The following is a 10,123-nucleotide window of genomic DNA, read 5'->3' on the forward strand; positions in this document are numbered from 1 at the left end:
CTGCTGCTGCCGCCGCCGCCGTGGCAGGCCCCGTGCTAGGCCCCGCCCCGCCCGCCGCCTGCTCCTGCAGCCGCGCGGACCGCCGCGGCCCCTCACCTGACTGCTGGGACGGGGACGCATACGACTGCAGTTCTCTCGCCGGCGTGTTCTGCAGCCCGGCTGCCGCAGAGGTGCGGTGGAGCCAGGGGTCCAGAGCCACCGGGTTATTGTGGAAATGCTGCGCCGCCGTGGTGGTCAGCTGCGCCGCTGCACGCTGCCACTCCGCCTCCCGCTCCACCAGCCGCGACTGTGCCGCCGGCTGGGTCCCCGAACCCCCCGCCTGCTGTGCTGGCGCTGGGCACGGCATGGCTGCAGGGCGTGCCGGAGCCGGAGGTGCGGCCGGGTTAGCCGCGGTGATGGCCCGCCGCACGTCCCGCACCGTGTAGTCCGCCAAGCTGACACCCGCAATCCGGCAGTGCTCCGGGTGCACCACCACCCCAGCCTCCGGCGCCAGGAAGTACGGCGCCCGAGGCCACGCCCCCGCCCGGTCCCCTGGTGATGCTGCATCGTACGCCGCCCGCTCTTCAAAGGTCCACAGGTGCCGCGGCTTGCGATGCTGCAGCACACAGGCAGGCTGCCACGCCCCATCCACCGCCGGGGGCAGCACGCCAGGCCCAGGCTCCAAGAGCCGCCCCGTGTAGTGGACGTAGGACACAGCCCCCGCAGCGTTAGCCACCCACAGCTGGTCCAGGCTAACCCGCCACTGTGGCGGCGCCGCTGGCGGCTGAGTGGCTGGCTGCGGCGGATGCTGTTCCACACCCGCGCTCCGCACGTGGCCGACCGCTCGCTGCCAGCCCGGCAGCGTCGCCCCACTCCTGTGGGGCGGCTATCCTGGCGCGGAGTCGGCTGTCCCTTCCAGGCTGCGTACTGCAGCCGCCGTCAACGGATGCGGCGGGCCGTGTGGTATGTTGGGATTGGGACGTGGGTCACCTGCGCCTGCGCTTCGTTTTTTTTTAAGGAATCATCCTTACAAGGTTGAACAGGGGCAGACGCGCTACCCCCCTGCTGCCTGAAAACAGCCTGGTCCCTGAGACCAGAACCCTGACAGGGCAAGAAGAGAAGAAAAGAGAAGAAAACAGAAAGCAAACACCTCGAAACCGCCACCAACCACCCCCATCGATCCCACCCCAACCCACCCCATCCCGACCCGAACGGTAGTTGGTCCCACAGAGGACCCCTCGGGTGGCCGTGCCACTCCCTCAAGCATGCGATCCTTGTGTTCCTTGTGATTCGTGTGTGTGTATGCGCCCACGGCCGTGGCGGACAAGCCTGCGTTCTTTGCCGGGCTTTTTTTTTTGAGGAATCATCCTTACAAGGCTGCATACCCACCTGGCCACGGACAGGGTGCTTGTTGTCGGTGGGGACTGGAACTGTGTCACCGATGCCAGTCAGGAGGCGGCCCCTAGCCCGTCACGTGCTGCAGGTGCCCCGCAACTTGCCAGCCTCCTCGGCTAGTTCAGTCTGGTGGACCCTTGGGCGAGCAAGCGTGGCGGCGCCAAGGGCTACACGCATCCGGCCACACCCAAGCCGGCCACTCCCGCACGCCTGGATCGGTGGTATGTCAGTGCCACCGCGGCGCCGTGGGTGGTGGATGTCGCACGCACGTATGGGGCACCTGGGGACCACAACGGTGTGCTGCTCACCCTGGCCTTGCCCGACCTGCCACATGCGCACCGGGAGCAGTGGCGCTTCCCCACGTACCTGCTGTTTCACCCCTCGCTGCGTTTGGAGCTTTTTGTTTTTTTGAGGAATCATCCTTACAAGGTTGAACAGGGGCAGACGCGCTGCCCCCCTGCTGCCAGAAAGCAGCCTGGTCCCCGAGACCAGAACCCTGACAGGGCAAGAAGAGAAGAAGAGAGAAGAAAACAGAAAGCAAACACCTCGAAAACCGCCACCAAACACCCCAAACCATCCCACCCCACCCCACCCCGACCCGGCAGACAGAGCAGGAGGCTGGCCCCCCCCGCCCCCCGGGAGGGGTTGCACAAAAACACCGCCAGACCTAACCCAAGCACCAACCTACACCACAGCCAACCGCAAGAACCACCACCACCGCGCGCCAGAAAAGAAAACACCAGCGCTACGCACTCGCCCCGCCCAAAACCCACCCCACCCCCACAAGTCGGTTGCTTAAGCAACACCCCAGGAGAACCGGCAGAGGAGACACAAGCAGAAAACCAAACGGGCCAGATGTGGCGCTGACTAAGTGGGCTCCAGTCCGCTGCAAGACGCGCTGTGCAGGAAGTCCCACAGCCGCCCAGGCGCTGCCACTCCAGCCAGAGCTAGTACTCATGGGCGCCAGACAAGCTGATGATGATAATACGCCACGCCAGCGCATGGAAAGAACCGCCGCCCAAAAGGAAACCTAGGGGGCCTGCACAGGTGATGCAAGCGTCAGCCGCAAGTTCAACTTCGGTGACCCACCCTGAACCTCCTCCACTTCACAAAGCGCGCCACCCGCCGACCAGATGGCAACAAAGTGCTCCAGCTTAGCCGCCTTGAGCTGTGCGGTGAGAAGCTGTGTGGGCAGAGCCGACAGGGTTTCAGGGGTTAGCGTGGCGGCAGTGAAACGCAGCCGCATCACCCTGCGCAGCTCGCTGACCACCTCCCGAACCACATGCTCCGACGTCTGCTTAGCAGGCTCGCGGGACCAGTACGCACACCAGACGGCGTACAAGAAGGTGGCCCGCAAAGTGCTCCACAGCAGCGCGCCCGCCCCCCGCGGGCCTGAGGCCCACATACCCATGCGGTCCCCCAGCATGAAGCCCGCGTCCGTCACTGGCGGCGCCGCTGCCTGGGGCGCAACGCAGGCCCACAGCTGCTGCAGCCACGTCCTCGCCTGCGCATAAGCTGGACACTCCAGGAAGATGTGCGTCAGGCTGGCCCACGCCCGCGGGCAAGGTGGCCCGCAGGCGGGGTGAGGACAGTGCGCCCCCAACCCCCCGCACCCCGTGGTCCCCCGTGGACGAATTCCCTTGCCCGCCCTGTACAGCCCGCAAGGCAGGTAAGCATGTTGCAGCCGGTACACAAGCACCTTAGCCCCCCGACTGGCGTGGCTGTCCCACAGCCTCCGCCACGTACCCCGCAGAAGGGACGCATCCGGGGGCGGCATGCGAGGGTCGCCCTCCACCACCGCCGCTGCTGCCGCCGCCGCCGTGGCAGGCCCCGGGCTAGGCCCCGCCCCGCCCGCCGCCTGCTCCTGCAGCCGCGCGGACCGCCGCGGCCCCTCACCCGACTGCTGGGACGGGGACGCATACGACTGCAGTTCTCTCGCCGGCGTGTTCTGCAGCGCGGCTGCCGCAGAGGTGCGGTGAAGCCAGGGGTCCAGAGCCACCGGGTTATTGTGGAAATGCTGCGCCGCCGTGGTGGTCAGCTGCGCCGCTGCACGCTGCCACTCCGCCTCCCGCTCCACCAGCCGCGACTGTGCCGCCGGCTGGGTCCCCGAACCCCCCGCCTGCTGTGCTGGCGCTGGGCACGGCATGGCTGCAGGGCGGGCCGGAGCCGGAGGTGCGGCCGGGTTAGCCGCGGTGATGGCCCGCCGCACGTCCCGCACCGTGTAGTCCGCCAAGCTGACACCCGCAATCCGGCAGTGCTCTGGGTGCACCACCACCCCAGCCTCCGGCGCCAGGAAGTACGGTGCCCGAGGCCACGCCCCCGCCCGTTCCCCTGGTGATGCTGCATCGTACGCCGCCCGCTCTTCAAAGGTCCACAGGTGCCGCGGCTTGCGATGCTGCAGCACACAGGCAGGCTGCCACGCCCCATCCACCGCCGGGGGCAGCACGCCAGGCCCAGGCTCCAAGAGCCGCCCCGTGTAGTGGACGTAGGACACAGCCCCCGCAGCGTTAGCCACCCACAGCTGGTCCAGGCTAACCCGCCACTGTGGCGGCGCCGCTGGCGGCTGAGTGGCTGGCTGCGGCGGATGCTGTTCCACACCCGCGCTCCGCACGTGGCCGACCGCGGCCGCCAGCCGGGCAGGCAGCCCCGCTGGCGCTGGCGCGTCGCTGTACACCCACGCCCACGTGGTGGCTGAGTCCGGGCGCACATGGGTAAGCAGCGCCCGGGTGAGCATCTTCCAGGGTTGCCGGCCTGGCTGGGCAAGGAGGGCGAAAGTCTTAGCTTGCAGGGCAGACAGGAACGCAGGCAGGTCGACATGGTTGACACCCCCGTCCTTGTACGGCAGACAGGCCGTTTCCCGCTTTGGCAGCAGGAACGGGTTCCCGTGCGACACCAGGCTGGCGTCCTCAGCGTGCATGGAGCGCGCAGCAAAGTGGTCCACCAGGTCGGCGAGTTCCTTCAGCTGCGCAGGCGACGGGTTGAGGAAGCTGAAGTGGTAGGCCAGCTTCGCCGCCAGCACCTGCTTCGCAATGTGCACACGGCCAACGAGAGTCAGAGACAGGGCAGCCCACAGACGCGCCACAAACGCCATACCGCGAGCCCGCCGGGTGTACAAGTCAGCTGCAGCCGCATCAGAGTCCCACGACAGGGGCACACCTAGGTGCGTCACGGCGCCAGTGGTAAACGGCACCCCCGTGTGTGGGCAAGGGCCCGTCAGGTGCGCAAACCTGCCAAGGCCCATGGCCTTGCTCTTGTCCGGATGGACACGGGCGTTGGACGCGCGGCAGAACAGCTGTACTGCCGCCATCAGGACCGGCCCGTCCACCGCCGGGTCGCGCGCCGTGAGGGTCGTGTCGTCAGCGTGGTGGGCAGCAGGTGGCGCCTGCTCGCCGCTGGGTAACAGGGGCGTGCGCAGTGCCCCTTGCTCCACCTGCCGCCGCAGAAAGGACGTCAGTGGCTGCATCTGGATGACCCACAGGGGTGGTGAGGCGGTGCTGCCCTGCGGCAAGCCGTTCAGCACTGGGAAGGCGTCAGAGAGCATCCCGTTCACACACACGCGGGCAGAGCCGTTGGCAGTGAGCAGGCGGATCCAGCGTAGCATGCGCGGCCCAAACCCCAGTCCCTCCGCGGACGCATACAGCCACTGTCGGTGCACCCGGTCATACGCCTTTTCAATGTCCAAGAAGTACAGCGCACCACCCTGCCGTGGCGTGCCGTCCGCGCCCACGTCCAGGCGCATCCATTCGATCAGGCCTTGGAGGTACAGCGCATTGTCTCCAATCCAGCGGCCGGTGATGAACGCGGTCTGCAGCTCATCCACAACTGCATCCAGGGCGGGCTGCAGGCGGGCGCTGACGGCCTTGGACACCATCTTGAAGTCGCAGTTGAGCAGCGTGATGGGCCGGTAGGACGCCAGCTCGGCGCGGTCCAGGCTTTTGCCCTTGTAGATGAGGGTGATGATGCCCTCCCGCCAGGAGGCGGGCAGCGCCGCCGCCATTTCACCGCCATCGTGGGCGTCTGCAGCGGCAGCAAAGGCAGCGGCAGCAGCAGCACACAAGCGCGGACCCAGCAGCGCCCAGAAAACCTTGTACACCTCGTACGGGACCCCGTCCGACCCAGGCGCTTTACCATTGGCGGAGCCAGCCAGCGCTGCCATCAGCTCCGCATCACTGAGGGCGCCGTCACCGGACCCCTCTGCGGCGGCCTGCAGATCCGCCGGAACCTTGCGGTCAATGGCCTCCAGAAGCTGTTGCTGCGACACCGTACAGACAGGCTGCACGCGGAACAGGCCGGTGGGGCTGGTGCTGCTGTACATGGCTGCGGCGGCTGCGGAGACAGTGTTGCGCGTGCCCGGCCCCGTGAGCGCCACAGGCGCCGGTTGCCCCGGCACCTTCAAGTGCGTGATGCGCTCCTGCGCGCCGGCTGCTGGCTCGTCAGCCTGCCGATGGAACCAGCGAGTGCCCCGCTCCCCATGCTCCTCCATCAGTGCAGCGCGGGCATTGTGGCTGGCCGCTGCGGCAGCTGCCCGCTCCTCCCGCACCGCCAAGTTGGCCATGGCCGCAGCCTGACGCTGCGCGGCGCTGGCACCCGGCCGGTCGGCCAGGGCAGCGGCCGCGTCTGCGGCCAGCACCACCCCATGCAGCCCGTCCCGGGTCTGGCGTGCATGCCGACGGTGGATGCTGGTGGCGGCCTCCCGCAAGAAGAACTTGTCCGCCTCCCATTGCGTGCAAGCGCCGTCACCTGTACTGGCCACGGGATTTGCGGCAACGTGCGCCTCCAAGCGCTGCTTGAGCTCCAAACGCAGCGAGGGGTGAAACAGCAGGTAGGTGGGGAAGCGCCACTGCTCCCGGTGCGCATGTGGCAGGTCGGGCAAGGACAGGGTGAGCAGCACACCGTTGTGGTCCCCAGGCGCCCCGTACGTGCGAGCGACATCCACCACCCACGGCGCCGCGGTGGCACTGACATACCACCGATCCAGGCGTGCGGGAGTGGCCGGCTTGGGTGTGGCCGGATGCGTGTAGCCCTTGGCGCCGCCGCGCTTGCTCGCCCAAGGGTCCACCAGACTGAACTGGGCGAGGAGGCTGGCAAGTTGCGGGGCACCTGCAGCACGTGACGGGCTAGGGGCCGCCTCCTTTTTTTTTTTTAAAGTCATCCTTACAAGGTTGCGGTGGTAGACTGACTGGCATCGGTGACACAGTTCCAGTCCCCACCGACAACAAGCACCCTGTCCGTGGCCAGGTGGGGATGCAGCCCGGCAAAGAAAGCAGGCTTGTCCGCCACGGCCGTGGGCGCATACACACACACAAAGCGCAGGCGCAGGTGACCCACGTCCCAATCCCAACATACCACACGGCCCGCCGCATCCGTTGACGGCGGCTGCAGTACGCAGCCTGGAAGGGACAGCCGACTCCGCGCCAGGATAGCCGTCCCACAGGAGCGGGGCGACGCTGCCGGGCTGGCAGCGAGGCAGTGGCGCCACGGAAGGCACGCCCCCTGCGCGGCACGAAGGCAAGACTCCAGCGCCGTCGTGTCAGTAGCGTGGGTCTCCTGCACCATCGCCACATCCGCCCCAACTTGCTGCAGGTGCGAGACCAGCGCCCGCGCCTTCAACGGCGAGCCCAGGCCGTTGACATTCACTGTCAGCAGCCGAAGGTTCGCCGCTCCCACTGGTGGCCGCATTATGAGCCCCCGCCGGCCACGGCAGCGCCGTGGCGGTTGCGGTTGCTGTTGCTGCTGTGGCGTTTGCCGCGGCGGCCGCCACCCTGGCTGGGGGGCGCGCCGCCGCCGCTGGTGCTCATGCTAACGGCACCTGAGCTGGCGCCGCCGGGGTGCAATGGAGCGCTGCCCAGGCTCATATGGCTGGAGGTACTGCGGCTGCGGTGCTGGCGTTGCCGGCGGCTGGGCCCGCTGGCCCCGCCGGGGTTCGCCGGCCCACGCTTAGCGGACCGCAGGGTGCGGGCGTCTAGGAGCACGTAGTCCATGTAGGCCGTCTGCACCTGCTGCGCGGCGTCATCCAGCTGCTCCGTCACGTCGGAAGGCAGGGGTGTATCTGCAGGCTGGGCTGAGTACAGGCGCCACCAGCCAGTGAACTCGTCGCGCAGCTGTGCCAGGACGGCGGTACGGCCGGCCGGCACGCGGCAGACGGCCCAGTCCGGTACGGTGGCGCCCTGGTCACGGAGGTAGGCGAGGAGGCGGCCACCAAGCGTGTCGTGGCCCAGCTGCGCCCACTCAAACCCCTGCACATCTGCGCAGCGGTTCTGGTGCGTCACGAGGTCAGAGCCGATGGCAACACACGCGTCCCGGGTCAGGCAAACGGCCCCGTACTCCGCCTCACTGCCCGCACCCCCACCCGCGCGCCCAGCCATGTCGGCCGAAGCCCCAGCCGGCGCGCCCAGGCCCCTGCCCCTGCCCTTACCACCACCCGCCGGTTGTAACGTCTGCAGTGGCGGCCGCGCCTGGGGCGGCGGCTGAGGCACTGCCTGCCCCGCTCCTCCACCCTGCCTGTGTGCTGCAGCATCGCAAGCCGCGGCACCTGTGGACCTTTGAAGAGCGGGCGGCGTACGATGCAGCATCACCAGGGGAACGGGCGGGGGCGTGGCCTCGGGCGCCGTACTTCCTGGCGCCGGAGGCTGGGGTGGTGGTGCACCCGGAGCACTGCCGGATTGCGGGTGTCAGCTTGGCGGACTACACGGTGCGGGACGTGCGGCGGGCCATCACTGCGGCTAACCCGGCCGCACCTCCGGCTCCGGCCCGCCCTGCAGCCATGCCGTGCCCAGCGCCAGCACAGCAGGCGGGGGGTTCGGGGACCCAGCCGGCGGCACAGTCGCGGCTGGTGGAGCGGGAGGCGGAGTGGCAGCGTGCAGCGGCGCAGCTGACCACCACGGCGGCGCAGCATTTCCGCAATAACCCGGTGGCTCTGGACCCCTGGCTCCACCGCACCTCTGCGGCAGCCGGGCTGCAGAACACGCCAGCGAAAGAACTGCAGTCGTATGCGTCCCCGTCCCAGCAGTCAGGTGAGGGGCCGCGGCGGTCCGCGCGGCTGCAGGAGCAGGCGGCGGGCGGGGCGGGGCCTAGCACGGGGCCTGCCACGGCGGCGGCGGCAGCAGCGGCGGCAGTGGAGGGCGACCCTCGCATGCCGCCCCCGGATGCGTCCCTTCTGCGGGGTACGTGGCGGAGGCTGTGGGACAGCCACGCCAGTCGGGGGGCAAAGGTACTTGTGTACCGGCTGCAACATGCTTACCTGCCTTGCGGGCTGTACAGGGCGGGCAAGGGAATTCGTCCACGGGTGACCACGGGGTGCGGGGGGTTGGGGGCGCACTGTCCTCACCCCGCCTGCGGGCCACCTGGCCCGCGGGCGTGGGCCAGCCTGACGCACATCTTCCTGGAGTGTCCAGCTTATGCGCAGGCGAGGACGTGGCTGCAGCAGCTGTGGGCCTGTGTTGCGCCCCAGGCAGCGGCGCCGCCAGTGACGGACGCGGGCTTCATGCTGGGGGACCGCATGGGTATGTGGGCCTCAGGCCCGCGGGGGGCGGGAGCGCTGCTGTGGAGCACTTTGCGGGCCACCTTCTTGTACGCCGTCTGGTGTGCGTACTGGTCCCGCGAGCCTGCTAAGCAGACGTCGGAGCATGTGGTTCGGGAGGTGGTCAGCGAGCTGCGCAGGGTGATGCGGCTGCGTTTCACTGCCGCCACGCTAACCCCTGAAACCCTGTCGGCTCTGCCCACTCAGCTTCTCACCGCACAGCTCAAGGCGGCTAAGCTGGAGCATTTTGTTGCCATCTGGACGGCGGGTGGCGCGCTTTGTGAAGTGGAGGAGGTTCAGGGTGGGTCACCGAAGTTGAACTTGCGGCTGACGCTTGCATCACCTGTGCAGGCCCCCTAGATTTCATTCTGGGCAGCATTTCTTTCCAGGCGCTGGTGTGGCGTATTATCGTCATCAGCTTGTCTGGCGCCCATGAGTACTAGCTCTGGCTGGAGTGGCAGCGCCTGGGCGGCTGTGGGACTTCCTGCACAGCGCGTCTTGCAGCGGACTGGAGCCCGCTTAGTCAGCGCCACATCTGGCCCGTTTAGTGTTCTGCTTGTGTCTCCTCTGCCGGTTCTACTGGGGTGTTGCTTAAGCAACCGACTTGTGGGGGTGGGGTGGGTTTGGGCGGCGCGAGTGTGTAGCGCTGGTGTTTTCTTTGCTGGCGCGCGGTGGTGGTGGTTCTTGCGGTTACGCTGTGGTGTAGGTTGGTGCTTGGGTTAGGTCTGGCGGTGTTTTTGTGCAACCCCTCCCGGGGGGCGGGGGGGCCAGCCTCCTGCTCTGTCTGCCGGGTCGGGGTGGGGTGGGGTGGGTTGGATGGGGGTGGTGAGTGGCGGTGTTCGAGGTGTTTGCTTTCTGTCTTCTTCTCTTTTCTTCTCTTCTTGCCCTATCAGGGTTCTGGTCTCGGGGACCAGGCTGCTTTCAGGCAGCAGGGGGGCAGCGCGTCTGCCCCTGGTCAACCTTGTAAGGATGATTCCTCAAAAAAAAAAACCATGGCGCCCCGACCCGCTGCCCCCACCATCCTGCTGTCCCCCGGCCGGCCGCCCAGTGGGCACGTGCGGTGGCGAGCTAGCACCGTCCTGCGGGGGAGGCAGCCCGCCGCCCAAGCGCCCTGCCCTCTGCTGCGGGAGCTGGGCGGGGCCACCGCGCCCTTTAGAGCGGGGCTGTTGCTGTGGCGGCGGCGGCTGCACGAGCTCGAGCAGCGCTTGGAGGCGCACGTTGCCGCAAATC

General features: G+C 68.1%; 1 protein-coding gene across 1 annotated transcript; it reads right to left on the bottom strand.

The window, feature by feature from the left end:
- Positions 1 to 2,026: 2,026 nt before the first annotated feature.
- On the bottom strand, positions 2,027 to 9,452 carry CHLRE_06g278285v5 (uncharacterized protein). The gene is made up of 5 exons (XM_043063200.1): positions 9,109 to 9,452; positions 8,112 to 8,203; positions 7,184 to 7,811; positions 3,121 to 6,474; positions 2,027 to 2,889 (listed from the first exon to the last, which is right to left on the bottom strand). The coding sequence occupies exons 1-5, from the start codon at positions 9,137 to 9,139 to the stop codon at positions 2,405 to 2,407; spliced, it is 4,590 nt and encodes a 1,529-aa protein (XP_042923903.1). The 5' UTR covers positions 9,140 to 9,452; the 3' UTR covers positions 2,027 to 2,404.
- Positions 9,453 to 10,123: the final 671 nt, after the last annotated feature.

This window comes from Chlamydomonas reinhardtii, chromosome 6 (assembly GCF_000002595.2).
Source record: "Chlamydomonas reinhardtii strain CC-503 cw92 mt+ chromosome 6, whole genome shotgun sequence".
Taxonomy (NCBI): Eukaryota; Viridiplantae; Chlorophyta; class Chlorophyceae; order Chlamydomonadales; family Chlamydomonadaceae; genus Chlamydomonas; species Chlamydomonas reinhardtii.